At 38.7% G+C, this 16,025-nt stretch overlaps 1 protein-coding gene across 2 annotated transcripts in view; it reads right to left on the bottom strand.

The window, feature by feature from the left end:
- The window catches only part of KLHL1 (kelch like family member 1), a 206,694-nt gene that overhangs the window by 136,935 nt on the left and 53,734 nt on the right, over positions 1–16,025 (bottom strand). The window contains exon 2 of one of the 2 annotated variants that reach the window (XM_040991032.1): positions 384–566. The exons of the other annotated variant lie outside the window; for it this stretch is intronic. Within the exon in view, the coding sequence (XP_040846966.1) occupies positions 384–566 (183 nt within the window). The remainder of the gene's footprint in view (positions 1–383; positions 567–16,025) is intronic. 2 annotated transcript variants of the gene reach the window in all.

Genomic DNA, 16,025 nt, shown 5'->3' with positions numbered 1-16,025 from the left:
AATCTTTAAAAAAATATATGTGCAAGATAAATCAAATTCAAATTTTAACAAAATAGCATATTGTATTTCAGGTATATGCATCCTCCCTAAACCAAATTGGATTTTCATTTAACATGATTTGTACTAAAACAGAAGGAATCTTTTCATCCATAAGATTTGAAGCTTTTATGTTTATTTCTTAAGACAATTCTACAATTTAAGTGGCATTATAACTTCCTCAGGGTAAAAAAAGATCAATTATTGAATAACCACAATGACAAAAATCGGATATCTTAAAAATGTACATTCCCAATTCCATAAATATAGACTAGTATTCAATCCACATGCTAGTCTGTGACTTTTAAAGTCATGAGTACATATTTCCAAGAGACAAATGACACTACCTATGTGCAGGTATTTTTCTGTTTCCCACAATCAGGATAACATCACAAAGTTGTTGCTGCTTCAGGTAACTTTCCATCTTTCTGAAGGTTTGTTCAGCATGGTGAACAGCTTGATAGAATTCTTCAGAACTGCTGGAGTCCAAATCATTCTGAGGTGCCAGTGAATGGCTGGTTGCTGGCAGCCTGTAGATCACAAAAAAATGATGGGCACATCAATTTGTCAGAATGAAATACATTTTTAGAATGTTTTAAGAATTGTTGGTATAGCAAGAGTAAGATGGCAGAATAGTGTGAGGACGTATTAAAATGAATGACAAGGATTTGTGGAGGATAAGCAGAGAGGACACAATCCTGGGAAATAAGAAATGTGTGTGGCAGGCAGGGCAGCGGGGAATAGGGGTGATGGCAGAAGGGCACCTGGAAACCATCATGGACACAAGACACAACACAAAGCACTGCACTAAGCAGGTGTACCAGCAGCCACTGGAATTCCACTGGTGGTCAGGTGGGAAGAGGAGATCATTGAGAAAGCAGGAGATGCATCCAGCATAGATTTGTGGGCCTATTTTTTTTCTTTTAATTTAACCAGGGGCAGAAGCACATTAGCAGAGCCCTATTGGACTGGTGTGGGGACAGAGTGGATGCCCAATCCAGCCCACTACCAGTGCTGCAGTGGGTGCATTGGGTGCCGTTTTGAGTTCTGCAGCAAAGACCTTGGCGGAGGGAGCAGGTGGAGAGGAGAGATAATGACACAACAGTGAACTAGGCTTGTACTAAGCCTAGGAGAACTCACTTCTGACTCAATGCATTGCAGTGAACCCACCAGGAAAATGATACTGATTTGGTTTCCATTCAGAACTCCACTAACAGCACCTGCTGGCATGCATGTGGAAGAAAGGTACACTACTTCACTGTTGGTGGGAGTTATCCCAGTGCAGCCACATGAAAGTCAGTATGAAGAGTGCTAAGGCAACTGAAAACCAATTTTGCATATTACTCAGTATCCCACTCCTGGCAATATATTAAAAGGAAGTGAAATCTGCTTATGAGAAAGTGACTTGTAATTCTATGTTCATAGAAGGACAAAATAAAACAGCAAAGGTAAGGAAACAACCCAGATGCCCATCGAAACAGGAATGGATGAAGAAACCATGGAGCATTTACTCCATGGAATGCTATTCAGTCATTGAAAGAATGAAATTTTACCATTAGAAATAAAATGTTCCTAATTAGAGACTATTATCATTTGTGAAATAAGCTAATATTAAAAGGACAAATATCACATGTTTTCTGTGATACAAGGCATCCTTCATGCAAAACTCAAAACAAATATAGCTTCTCATAGGTTAATTATGTAATAGAGACCAGCACATTGTGAAGTGAAGATGCATTGCGGTATACAATTCTACTCCTGAATAAAAGTACTCCTAACAAAACTGTTAAATATACCTTGACAATATGACACCAGATTTTCCACCATTGCCAAAAGCTACAATGCCATGATACACTTAAAATGGTAAAATGTTGTGCTTGTGACTGTTGCTGAAGGATTAAACTAATGCAATAATATGTGGGAAAAGAGAGGGTCATTATGAGGAAAGAGAGGTAGCTATAGAATCCCTATACCTACAAAATTGTATTATGGAAATAAAGTTCAATAAATTTAAGTTGATTACTGTACTATTAATAGCAGATATCATTTCACAAAAATCATTCAGCATACTTCACTAAAGAATACATTCTCAAGACACTTAGGCACATGATATAGCCTAATAGATTCAATAATGTGCCCTTTAATAAATGTTTTCAAAAAATTAAAATTAGAGTCCAGAGCAGTAACCTAGCAGCTAATCTCCTTGCCTTGCATGCTCTGGGATCCCATATGGGTGCTGGTTTTTTTTTTTTAAAGATTTATTTTTATTATTTTTTCATTGGAAAGGCGGATATACAGAGAGGAGAGACAGAGAGGAAGATCTTCCGTCCACCGATTCACTCCCCAAGTGAGCGCAACGGGCCGATGCTATGCCGATCCGAAGCCAGGAGCCTCTTCTGGGTCTCCCACGCGGGTGCAGGTTCCCAAAGCTTTGGGCCGTCCTCGACTGCTTTCCCAGGCCACAGGCAGGGAGCTGGAAGGGAAGCGGGGCTGCTGGGATTAGAACTGGCCCATATGGGATCCCGGGCGTGCAAGGCGAGGACCTTTAACCACTTGCGCCACCTGGTTTTAATCCCGGCAGTCCTGCTTCCCATCCAGCTCCCCACTTGTGACCTGGGAAAGCAGTCAAGGACAAACCAAAGACTTGGAACCCTGCATCCTCGTCAGAGACACAGAAGAGGCTCAGTGTTCCTTGCTTCGGATTGGTTCAGTTCTGGCCATAGTACCCACTTGGGAAGTGAATCAACAGATGGAAGATCTTCCTTTCTGTCTGTCCTCTTCTCTTACCTAATTAAAAGAATTAAAATTAAAAATTAATTGCATAAGTAAATATTTGTGTTTATTTTATGTAAATGTATTAGAAAGTACAAGTCGAATTTATAGCTGATCAAATTTCTCAACTTGGACACCAGAAAGAAAATTATAAATATTATCAAAAGAGTTACGTGAGTCAAATGACTCCTAAGACAATGACTAACCCTTAAATGCTCAAGATCCTACAGAAATGGTAAATTTATCCTAATTAGCTCAAACTTCTTCACTGTCTTCCTTTTTGTTTGCCCTGACAAAGATATTTATTCATTACAACTTACAGGATGAAATGCTGACAAGTTCAGCATAACGTTGTGGTTTAGCAGAATTTATGGCAGTATGCTGGCTTTGTGGGAGACATTAGATAATAGAACTATACACTTCAAGGGAAGCCAGAGCATGGAAATGATCATAAATATCATACAAGACAAAATTTCCAAGAATGACTCTCTCTTTACCAGTTTTCATGTATTAAAAAAAATGTAATGGTTATTGAATAGTGATAGACAAGAAAGACAAGCAAACAGATGGAGCCAGTAGCACAATGGACAACGCGTCTGACTATGGATCAGAAGAAAGACAAGCAAAGGAAGAGAAGATGAAGAGAGAAATGTTTTCCACCTGCTGAGTCACTCATTAAATGTTCAAAACATTCAGAACTGAGTCAGACCAAAAGTTTAGATAATATAGATATGCCCATGGATGGGTAAGACTCAAATGAAGAATAGTAGTAAATGTTTTGTGTTGTAGGTTATGATTATATGAATATCGATAGCTTCCAGAGATCATGCTGGATGCAGAAGAAAAGTTAAAATAGTTTTTACAATCATAATATAGACTTTGTGTTTTAGACAGTGCAAATCCTTTAAGTAGATGCAATATATTCATTTCAACCAAGGATTGCTAAAGAAGACAGGAGTTCCATTTTATTATTCCTTTAATGTTGCTGATGAAACATCCAGCTGAAATGGCTATGACGATGATGATGATTTGTAGTTTGTCTTAAGTACTAAGGGTTAGCTTTTGTTTTGAGATAAAAATGTTTTATTTTTAAATAAAAATATTTTATTTTCCTCAGAAAGAAACAGTGATGGAAAGGAAAGAACAGAGGGGCTGGCACCACAGTGTAATACACTGAGCTCCCACATGCAGTACCAGCTCCTGTCCTGGATGCTCCATTCTGATCCAGCTTGTGGCCAGGGAAGGCAGAGGACCATTGCCTGAAGTCCTTGTGCCCCTGCACCCATGTGGCAGCCCCAGAGGGGGCTCCTGGCCCCTGGTTCCAAGTCAGTTCGGCTACAGCTGTTGGGAATCTTTGGGGAGTGAACCAATGGACGAAAGACCTCTCTCTGTCTCTCATCTCTGTGATCTGCCTTTCAAATAAAAGTATGTCTTAAAAATATAAACAAAAAGAAAATAAAGAAAGGAAAATAACCAGAAAGGACAGGGAAAGAGGTCTTTCACATATTGGTTCACTCCTTAAATTCCAGCAGCAGCAAGGCTTGGGTAAGCTAATGCCTGGAACCGGAACTTTATCTGGGAACCCGTGGCCGTGGTCAGAATAAAAACAAATGGCTGTGATCTGTACATCAGAGCTCTGTTAGGAGGAGACTGAATCAGGTGGAATGTGATACCAGGCTTTCCAAGATGAAGCGTAGGTGTCCCAAGCGGTAGCTTAACACACTCTGACAAAATGTCCAAGAACATTGTTTTAAGAAGCATTTCAGAAAAAAAGGAATATTTGTATAACATGAAATGAAGGAATCACTCATAGATAGTTTTTGTGCAAAGACCTGAATGCAGCCAGAAAAAAACAAAAAAAGATATTTTTTTATATGCGAAAAGGTAACTATTTATTGTAGTCATATATATTTAGTTATATTTCTGGTTACATGAACCTGTTCATATTATTTTACCTTCAGGATATAACTTATTTTAGTTTTTAAACTTTTTCCTTCTGAGTAGTTGGGAATCAAAAAAAAAATGCTTTTTCCTATCTTTTAAATTTTTTTAAAATGTTCCAAAGCTTGTACAATTTTAATGCTTACATATTTTAGATGAGGCAATATTATTTTTGATTAAAATGAATGGTAGCTATTACAATATATAAACTCAGGAAGTGGAGAAATAAAAAGGAAAGAATTCATTTGCAAAACAATATCACAAATGAAACACCATCTTGGTTTATCAGCATAAAGCAATGTTCAAAATAAATGCCTAGTTATGCTAAACATACTAATTTTCAAATCTTTTATTAACCCCCCAAGGGAGAGGTTCAGAGCCACGGAATATTGTAATGAATAAGGTTCAAGCACCAGGTGCTGCTACTTACAAACTAGAAAAGTGAATATAATTATTAACATTGCCTCAGGGTACAGTTTTATTTTATAAGATAATTGGAATTTTAAGTAAGGCTTTTTATCAGAAGTGTTGAAAAAGAGACATGTACACAAATTAGTAGGAAAGAACTCTGTTTAAAAAAAGAAATAATTTAGGAATAAAAGAAAAGGAATATATATTTTTGCTCCACTGGTTGAATAATTTTGAATCTCATTTCATGCAGGGATAAAGTGGCACATTCTTTAAAAATATGACAATTATAGAAATAAATAAGATGCATATTTGAATATAACCAATTTCCAAATGAATACAAGATGTAAAACTCACCAACAGTATTTGTGAAATAAAAAGAATATCTTTATGAGTCATTACACATCAACAAGGGGTTACATTTAGCTTAAGACAAAATATCTGCTTATGTTAAATAATAACATGATATCAAAAATGTTTTTGCTATTTCTAACTTTTAAATGCCTAACCCTTAAATATAACAAAGATCTTTTAAATGTCCATGGCTTAAAATTTGAAATATTTTTAAGAAATTAAAAAATAGAGGGGAGAAACAGATTAGTGTGACTGACATAGAATCACATTTCCTGAGACAAATCTCAAGAAAAAATGTAGAGATTTGGGAAGCCAGCTTTATAGGACATTATGGCAATGTAACTGGAAAATTCTTAAAGTACCCCTAGTATTAAAAGCACTTGGCAATTGTTATGGAAATGATTCACAAAGTAAACATCCACTAATGAAATCTTTCCATTAGTCTACCTAAGATCCTAAAATTAAAACTGAATTTAGGTTTGATATTAAAATACATGCTATTTGCACATTTAATTGCCACAAATCTCTTTTAATGACCAGCCAAACCTCAGGATTCTTAATATAGCAATGACAATAGACTACTTATACTCAGATGAAAAACAATTGTGGGCCCAGCATAATGGCATAACGGTTAAAGTCCTCACCTTGAACGCATCGGGATCCCATATGGGCACCAGTTCTAATCCTGGCAGCCCCTCTTCCCATCTAGCTTCCTGCTTGTGGGCTGGGAAAGCAGAGGAGGACAGCCCAAAGTCTTGGGACCCTGCACCCATGTGGGAGACCTAGAAGAAGCTCCTGGCTCCTGGCTTCAGATTGGCTCAGTTCCAGCTGTTGCAGCCCCTTGGGGAGTGAACCAAAGGACAGAAGATCTTCCTCTCTGTCTCTCCGCCTCTCTGTATATCTGCCTCCCCAATAAAAAGAAATAAATCTTTAAAAAAAAATAGAAAAACAATTGTACTTGTGTCTTCATTTGAGAAAATTAGAATGAATGTACTGAAAGAAGAGATCCTTTTATTTAAGATAATTAATAAATACTAGAAGTTATTCCAGAGTACTGACATCAAAATGAGAATCAGAATGCTTCAAATATTTGAATTACAAAGCTAACCTTCAAGCCTGGAACTGAAATATTAAAAACCCATTGCTTAGACATCACATTTATTGAAAATATGCATATTCCAAAGAGGGGACATTGAACTAGTGGAAATTTAAATTTTATTGGCAATTAAAATAGATTGAGTTAGCAATTATGTTAGCTATTATGAAAGAGTATTGGTTCAGCCTCAGAGTTTGCAAAGGCTCAATGATAAGCTTAAGGTTTAGATTTCCCAACTGAAGGCAAAAGTAAAGACTTAGAAATTTGCCCAGAGCTAAAAGAATCTTTTGTCTGTAATGGCATCCGGAAGGGTCAAGTGTCCATTCTAATTGTCATATAAATTTCAATGTCTGTCCACAAAGTCATCAAATCATCTGTGCACAGAAGAGACCTGCTTGTGTAGTAATGTCCATCTGAGCCTTCTGTAACTGCAGGAGCAAACAAGTAACTTAGGGTTTTTTGGCTAAGCCTTCCTTTGTTTTATACACTACTCCTGGTAATTTTGCCAGGAGAGGAGGTGATGATACTTTGGAGACAAAGGAAGGCCTATCAAAATATGACAAGTTTCTTCAGCACATTACATGCTATGCTTTATTGATTCACGTTTCTTTTCCTATCGTCATCCAAAGAGAAAAATCACAGGGTTTACTCTGGGAGGAAATGTCACACAGCAGAGCATTTCTTATAAGGAACTAATTTGTGCAAACAGGTGCTTGGGAACACTTGAGGAAAAAATACACAGAGTGTCAGATTCAAGTTAGAGTAAATGAATTTATGTGGTTCTATTAAGCCAGAATTGAGAACAGTGGTTCTAACTTCTGTTATGAACTGATGTAAGCCTGAATTAATGAGTTTCAGAATCCACAGTCCATATGCCAATACTGTACAGAGAGGAAAGGGACACATACCCTACAGAGAGAAAAGAAGAAAGTGTATGGAAATGACGGATTTGCTTCCTTGGCGCTTGCTTGCTTAACCATAAGCACTGCATGATCTGGGGAACACTCCTTTCCATTAAGACATTTTGCAGAAAAAAAAAAAGACCAATAACATACTTTTAAAGCCCTCTTGTAAGTTGTGTTGATTACACAATTAAGAACACAGCCATTTTCATTTAAAACATAGGCTCATTTAGTGTCTATGTCTGCTTATTTGCCACAACAAAATTAAACAATTACTAAAGACAGAATCTCCAATAGCCCGTGCTTTCTGCTTTTCAGTTCCTTATACACAGGGACATTTCAAGATGATAGTTATGCTACATGAACAGAGTGACAATTAGTGGATTTTGTGTCCTATTTACATCTCTGAAGGGCACAGGTTGATCACGAGGTAACTTGGACAGTCCATTAACTTATTAGTTAATCCACATGCCTGAAAAAAAGTTTTTGTATGGAACTCAAACATGTTGATATCACATACCTTTATTTAAATTAGTTCAGAGACTCAGTGTAGCAGCTTTGGTTATAAGCCTGAGATATATTAAGAAAGACTCCTGTAACATTCCTGAAGATCCATAATAGAAACCTGTATATATGCTTTGCCAGATATTAGACAATAGAAAAGGAAAACACTAGGGAAAAAATCTGAGTCATGGAATATTATCTCTGATTTGAAACAAGTGTCTTACGAACTCTAGAACTCAACCATATTGACCAGCCATCCAGGAAACTTTTAAAACCTAAATAATAATTGCACATTTGCCCAGGTCAGAAGTTGTATGGTATATCTGAAAGTAGTTGTTATGCAGCCTTGAGCAGATGTCCTAGAGGTGACAGGATTTGGGGCCTTTGACACAGGAATTTTCACTCAACCATAATAGAAGACTTTCTAATACCTGGCATTCTACCAAGACTCTAGAAAAATCATAATAGTTAAAATCTATACAAGACAGTAAGAGAGAGAGAAACAAGATAGCAGAATAGCGTAAGTACACATTTAAACAGATGTAGAATCATTAGCCAGAATGAAGCAGAAAGGCTGTGATACTGGAAAATAGGAGAGGACAGTGCAACGACAGAGGAGACAAGTGGACACAGGCAAAGAGCAGACAGCAGAGTCATGATGCAGTGTCCTGGCTGTTCCACTTCTCATGCAGCTCCCTGCCTGTGAAATGGGAAAGCAATCGAGGATGGCTCAAAGCCTTGGGACCCTGCACCTGCGTGAGAGACCCAGAAGAAGCTCCTGGCTTCTGATCAGCTTAGCTCCAGCTCTTGTGACAACTTGGTTAGTGAACCAGCAGATAGAAGATCTTTCTGTCTCTCCTTCTCTCTGTATATCAAATTCAGACGTGGAGCTACAATGCAGTATGCATCTCTACTTTCAAATCAAAGATAGACTCCCAATGCAACTGTTAAATATATCTTGACAATAGGATGCTGGGCTCTCTGCCATTGCTCATACCTACATGTCATGATACACTTAAATAGTAAAATGATGGAGTTGTGACTGTTTATGAAGGACTATGCTATTATAATAACATAGGGAAAATCAGTGGGTTAGGAGAGGATTTGGAGAGGTGGAGGGGAAATCCCAGAACCCATGGAATTGTATCACAAAATAATAATAATAATAATAATAATAATAATAATAATATAAAAGGGAAGAGTCCTATGCAGAAATACAAAAACTTTAAATGAATAAATAAACAAATAAATAAACAGAAAAATAGACAGTAAGAGCTAATCTGTGTTCAAATTACCAAAGTTTAAACTCAATTGCCAGTATTGGGCCCAGTATTATGCTGCAGTGGGTTAAGCCACTACTTGAGATAATGTCATTCTATATAAACTGCAAGTTTGAGTCCCAGCTGTTTCCTTCCAATATTTCCACTAGATTAATGTGGAATCTGTTCTTAAGTAGGCTGTAAATTCCAGATGACCACAAGGAAACAGCATATCAGAAATATTTTAATTAACCATAGAAGTGACAAAAGACCACACATTAATTTAAATACTAACCATACACTTGAAGAGAATATTTATTTTGTATGTCATTGAAGAATTAAGTACCAGAATTTGCACAACATTTTTAAATTTCTACAAAAAATTTTAATTTATTTTTATTTTTATTGGTAAGTCAGACATACAGAGATGAGGAGAGACAGAGAGGAAGATCTTTTATCTGTTGATTCACTCCTCAGCTGGCCACAATGACTGGAGCTGTGTCGATCCAAAGCCAGAACTACTTCCGGGTCTTCAGCTCAGGTGCAGGGTGCCAAGGCTTTGGGGTATGCTTGATTGCTTTCCCAGTCCACAAACTAGGAGCTGGATGGGAAGTGGAGCTGCTGGGATTAAAACTGGCACCTGTAGGGGTTCCCTTTGCATGCAAGGCAAGGACTTTAGCAGCTAGGCAGAAAGCAGCTGGGTCTTAAATTTCCACAATTAAAAGAAAAATTAACATGATATTTTTATTCAATACAAAAAGAACACATTGAAAACAAAAATGTAATAAAAATTAAAATAGCAATTATGACTAGACAACCAATAAATATTTTCTACTGTTAAAATAGGAAGTGTTTTAAAGAACTGAGAATCAAATAGATTTCAAACTTTTTCTAGAAACAAGTGAAAACTTCTTTTGATATAAAAGAGAGATAATTATGCTTCAAAAAAAGAAAATTAACAATCAGATGCTAGGATAGTTACAAAGCTGTGCTCAATACTTGAGGATAACACTATTTTTTAGTGGCATGTTAAAAATATATCTTTTATCTTATTCAAATGAAGATTATTTCACAGAATGTTCATATCATAAGAATAAGAATCAATTTGGAAAACTCCACAATCACTGCCTCCATTTAGAGATTCATGTTATGCTTGAAAATAACAAGGGGTTGTGCGAATAAATAAGATGAATTTAATTTTGCTGAAGCTGTGCACCACTAGATGCATTTATCCAAAGCTACATTTAATTTTTATTAGGTTTGCTTTTTTTTTTTTGCTTTTTTTTTTCAAGACGGGTAGCACAGAGCATAACCTCTATTAATATTTCATAGACAATATACACCCAAAATGCTTTGGAAAGCACTGTTTTCAGCATTTAACCATTAATAATTAGAGACCGAGATGATTAGAAACAGAGAGTAGAAATAAAAGTGGTTGCAGACAGATATATTAGCAGATATTTTAGAAATAAGGAGAGGATGCGGACCAGACAGATCAGATTGAATACTCAAATATTAGGAGAACTGGTCTGAATTTAGGGAATGTAGTGAAGGTAAAACCCACATAGCCTGAAGCTCAAAGCATATTTGTACGACCCCAACATTAAGGGTGAATAATATGCAATAACTCTCAAAGATCATTAGTGATTTACTCACATTGGCCGTAAGCTTTATTTTTTTCTCTTGATCAATTAATGTAGTTCTTTTTTAATTTTTATTTTTTAATTTTGAATTCCATAGTGTAACCCCATAGAATCTAAGTTCCCCCCAAAAGATCCCTACCCCCTACTGATTTTCCCTATATTGTTACAATAATACAGTTATAAGGAGTTATAATTCAACTAATGGCCAATACAGAACTGATTACCTAAGGATAACTTGTGGAAATGGAGCAGGGCCTCAAGTTCAAGAGGGAAAAACTGTTACCTACCACAAAAATCTCGGTAGTTAGCAAAAGTAAGACCAGTATAAAAACACATCCGTAATATCCAGGAGGTAATTCATGCAGTGTCAGACATACAAATTTATCTTTTCAACTTTTGGTGTTTTTTTTTTTTTTAAGATTTATTTTTATGGGGAAGTCAGATATACTTCCATCTGATGATTCACTCCCCAAGTGGTCACAACACTGAGCTGATCTGAAGCTGGAAGCCAGGAGCCTCTTCTGGGTCTCGCATGTGGTTGCAGGCTCCAAGGGTTTTGGGCCTTCTTCTACTGCATTCCCAGGCCATAGCAAGAAGCTGGATGGGAAGCAGGGCTGCTGGGACGCAAACTGATGCCCAACCCCCTCGTGCAAGGTAAGGACTTTAACCATTAGGCTACCACAACAGGCCTCTTCTTCCTTACTTTGGAGATGGAGAAGATTATGGCTTTGCTGTTTAGTAGTGCTGAAGAGCGTCTTCTATAATCTCTAACATTTTATATTAACTATCTCCTTAACCAGTTCATTCTTTCTTTTCTATATCATTTTCTTTGTTAATATTATAAGTTTATAGCTGCATTACAGCACTACATGTAAAAAGAGTTTAAATAGTGCTCTAAAAATCCATTTTACTTGAGCATCAGAATTACAGAGTGAGGGAGAGATAATGATCTTCCATCGCCCCTGAAATAGTTACGACTGATAGAGAAGGAGCAATCTGAAGCTTGATGCCAAGGGTTTCCTACAGGCCTCACTCATGGGTATAGGAAGGAGTCCAAGGCCTTAGGACATCCATCTGCTGCTTTCCGGGCAGGAAGAGAGCTGGAAAAAAGGGAGCACCTGGGATACTAACAAGAACCCCATATGGGATGCTGGTGCTGTAAGGATAGGATTAGTGTGATACAACACCATGCTTGCCCATCCTTCTCTCCACCCGCTACCTATCCAAAAAAACTTTTCTGAGCCAGGCATGATGGCTCAGTAGCTAAAATCCTCATCATACTCACTGGGATTCTTTATGGGCTTCTTGCTTGTGACCTGGGGAAGCAGTAGAAGTTGGACCAAAGGCCTTAGCACCCTGCACCACAGGGAAAACCCAAAAGAAGTTCCTGTTTTCTGGCTTTGGATCAGCTAAGCTCTGGCCAACACGGCCACTTGGGGAATGAACCAGCTGAAGAAAGATCTTCCAGGTCTTCCACCCGGGAGTGGGGTTTCAAGGTTTTGGGCCATGCTGTACTACTTCCCCAGGCCACAAACAGGGAGCTGGATGGGGAGTGCACCAGCCAGGACATGAACAGCCACCGATATGGAATCCTGGTGCTTGCAAAGTGAGGATTTAGGCATTTAGCCATTGTGTCAGTCCCTTAAAAAACAAACAAGCAAACAAACAAACAAACAAGCAAACAAAAGCCTACAACTATCTGCTACTCCCTATTAGGTCAAATCTACTACATCAACTAAAGTGTACATAAGCAGAGTAATAAATTTGTTGTAATATTGTGAAATTTTAGTCAGCTTTGACTAAATTTATGCTAGGTTTAAATGAGATAAATATTTGAAGATCCATATTCTCTTAAAAATTGCGCAGATCGGCATGGGGCTGGTGAAAGCACCAAAGCAGTTTAAAATGTCTTGGGGTATCAGAATAACAACAACAACAACAACAAAAGGTGAATCTTGAGCAAAGGCTCAAAAGATGTGCACTTTGCAGTGAGAATGACACAAAGGAATACTGAGATGCTGAAGTGGGTTATTTTAGGCAAAGCAATGCCCATATGCAGGTTCAGGGAGTTACTAATATCATGAACTTCTGAGAGAGTAATTGCAATCGATTTCACATATGAGGAACATTGCAGCAAACGGTATGTTCTCAGAAATAAGCAGGGCTTGCATTATTAAGCCTTTGTTTGCATCTGTGGATGACTGGAGCCATTCAAGTTTTTAATGTTTTCTCTCAAAGTTCAGTTTGAAAACATCTTCAATCCTTCTGAACTTAGTTACAATGAATGGCACCTGAATTCTGATTCTACGAAAGTTTGTGTCCTCATCCACACTGCATCTATCTCAGAAGCTGTAAGAGCAGTATGCGTGAAGCCAGCAAGGTCTGTAAAATATTGTTCTTGTGTTTGACCTACTTTATAACTTTTATCTTTATTTACCTTTTAAAATGTTCATTCTTTCAATTCATTTTAGTGGTTGCAATATACTGGTGTGAATGAGGACCAAAGAATTGTAATTATGCTTACTTATTTTTAATCTCTCTTAAACTGTGAGCATCAGATTAGTCTTTTTCTTATGGTGCACCAAGCAATTCAGTCAAACCATGCATTTTGGATGAATATATACTTCCTTAGCAATATTAAAATTACATAACATTGTATAGGTAGAAAGTTCTCATTCCTTGAACTATACCGATCTGATGAGGGGTGTTAATGAATTATTGGACTCAATATTTATTCTATCAAATGAAAACTTATGTTTATCATTTCACTTTTGACAAGAGATGCACTAAAGCAAATATACTGGAAACTAATTTACCATTTCTATATTGGTACTGTCAGTCAGCCCCTTTTATATTGAATCATAGAATTAATAGTTTTTAAACAGTGCATAGATTAACACTGCTTACCTAATCAACTTTCACCTTTTATTCTTCCAATGAAAGCTAGCATTTGCATTCAGAGCCAGAGGTATAAGGAAATTAAGAGTCAGAGGTATATTTCAACTTTGAAAACTGCAAAGAAGTTTTTACACGCTGATCTGGCCTTTATTTCTTTTTTCTTACTCATAATACTCATCAGCTTTTCATTTTATTTTTAATATCGTTTACACAGTTGAGAGGGATGCATGCCTATGTAGGCCTCTGGTTAGGTTGGGGAGGGATGAGTACAAGCATGGTGGGTGTGACAAATATATATTTCCATTTTATTTAATTTCTCTTCTGCATCTGCCTGGGGAACATGAGGGAGGAGGGCCACTCCTTGCTGTCAAACTACAAGATTTCTGAAACACTGTCAAATTTCTTTCAGGGTTGAGAAAATCTTTTCAAGGTCTGTTGGTTGACCAATTCAACCTGAGTGGAACCACAGACCCAGGAACAAGCAGGGAAGTTTGGCAGGAAAGCTGTCCAACATGTTCTGTTCCCCATCGTCTGATAGGCACTTGACATCCTCTGGTAACCTAGGTAGGCTGGCTATCATGTCCCCCATGTGCATATGTGTATGCTGTCCAATGCATAGACAATAGCAACTGAGAAGGCCCGTCCTGACACCTGCACTCTGAGGTCAGACCACATATATTGATATTTTACATGTGGCTTGGAAAATCCAGTTGGGGAGTCCTCTCAAAACCAGACCTAGTGTGATCTCAAACATGACTATTGTGTGAACCAGTTAGTAGAGGATCAGGTTTGGTCTCTTAACTGCACCATCCCACAAACATACTGATAATTGCAGCTGTCTAGTCAATTCTCCCCTAGCCCCATTTCTTACACACACTGTCAAGTGCTGTAGTCTAGCCCATCCCAGCACTCCATGGGACTAGTCCTTATGTACACCAGTGGATTCTGAGGCCTAGTTATGGTGACCCTCAATGATTTCTGCAGCCCCACCAGGCTCATCTCTAGTCCTGGCTTTTGCATGTGCATGGATCTCATGCATACCAGAGGGAATTGTAGCCTGGTAAGGGAATGCCCCCAGCTACCAGGACTTCTTGCAGCCTTATATTCTGCACTTGCCAGGAGGTGCTATGGTCCAGCTTGACATGACTTATACCCAGGCCGAGAACTTGTTAGCAGCTGGCCGCATTTATTCTGACTCTTGTGTGTGCAGTGAGTATGGCTATCTAACACAACCTGTTGTACTCTCAGACCCAGCTTACATGTAGGTTTACAATGTGTTGCAGCCCTGCACAGCACTGTCTACCCCTAGTTGCAGCTCTCACATTCACCAATGGAAGTTACAGAATAACAGGGGAGTCCCTACAGCTCCCCTACCAGGCCTGCTCTCATCCCAGGGTCTTAAGTGTACTGTGGCCCAGTCTAGTATGGCCTGCCCTCAGTTTTGGCATTCAGTGAAGGTGCTGCAGTCTGACCTGTCCTCAGTTCCATTTTATGCTGGCAGGTGTTGCAAAATGGACCAGCCCAGTGAACCTCCAGACTGGGCTGCCTCCAGCCTTGGCTCTAGCACTCACCAGCACAATAGAAAAGTTTTTCAAGCTCAATTATCATCCAGCTGTACCTACAGATGGGTGCTTGGTCCCACCTGATGGCTCACCCCCAGTCCTGGCATTCATGGGTAGGTACTATGGCCTTGCCATAGGTCTGCAGCCATTCTGGCTTTTCACCAGCAGGTGATGCATCCCAGCCCCATGTGACCCACCCACAGACCTTGTTCTCAAGACCTTGGCAGTTGTTGCCTCATCCCACATCCACTCTGGCTCCTGCACGCACCAGCAGGTGCTGGGGCTTAGACCACACCAGCCTACCTCTGGACCCAGGCCACACACATGCGGAGGGCTACTGCCACCCTATTCAGCACAGTCTGTCCCCAACTCTGGCTCTTGAGATCAACAGTGGGAGCCACAGCTTAACAGGGGAGTATATATATCCCCTACCAGGCCCACACCCAGCCCTTACATCTCACACAAGCTAGCAGGAGCTAGGCCTGTACCTGGCATAGCCTTCCTTCACTCCCAGCCTTTGCATGTGATGACGGATGCAGCAGGCTGGTCCCAGACCTAGTTCTCAGGTGTACCAGCTCAGCCTGCTCCCAAACCCAGTTCCAATCAATGTCTTACCATCACCCCCAGCTCTCACACAAATCAGAATCACT

This window comes from Ochotona curzoniae, unplaced genomic scaffold, assembly GCF_017591425.1.
Source record: "Ochotona curzoniae isolate NIBS_2020 unplaced genomic scaffold, NIBS_Ocur_1.0 contig_64, whole genome shotgun sequence".
In the NCBI taxonomy this organism is placed as follows: domain Eukaryota; kingdom Metazoa; phylum Chordata; class Mammalia; order Lagomorpha; family Ochotonidae; genus Ochotona; species Ochotona curzoniae.
The sequence above is the reverse complement of the archived record's forward strand: the minus strand, read 5'-3'. Positions and strand labels throughout refer to the sequence as shown.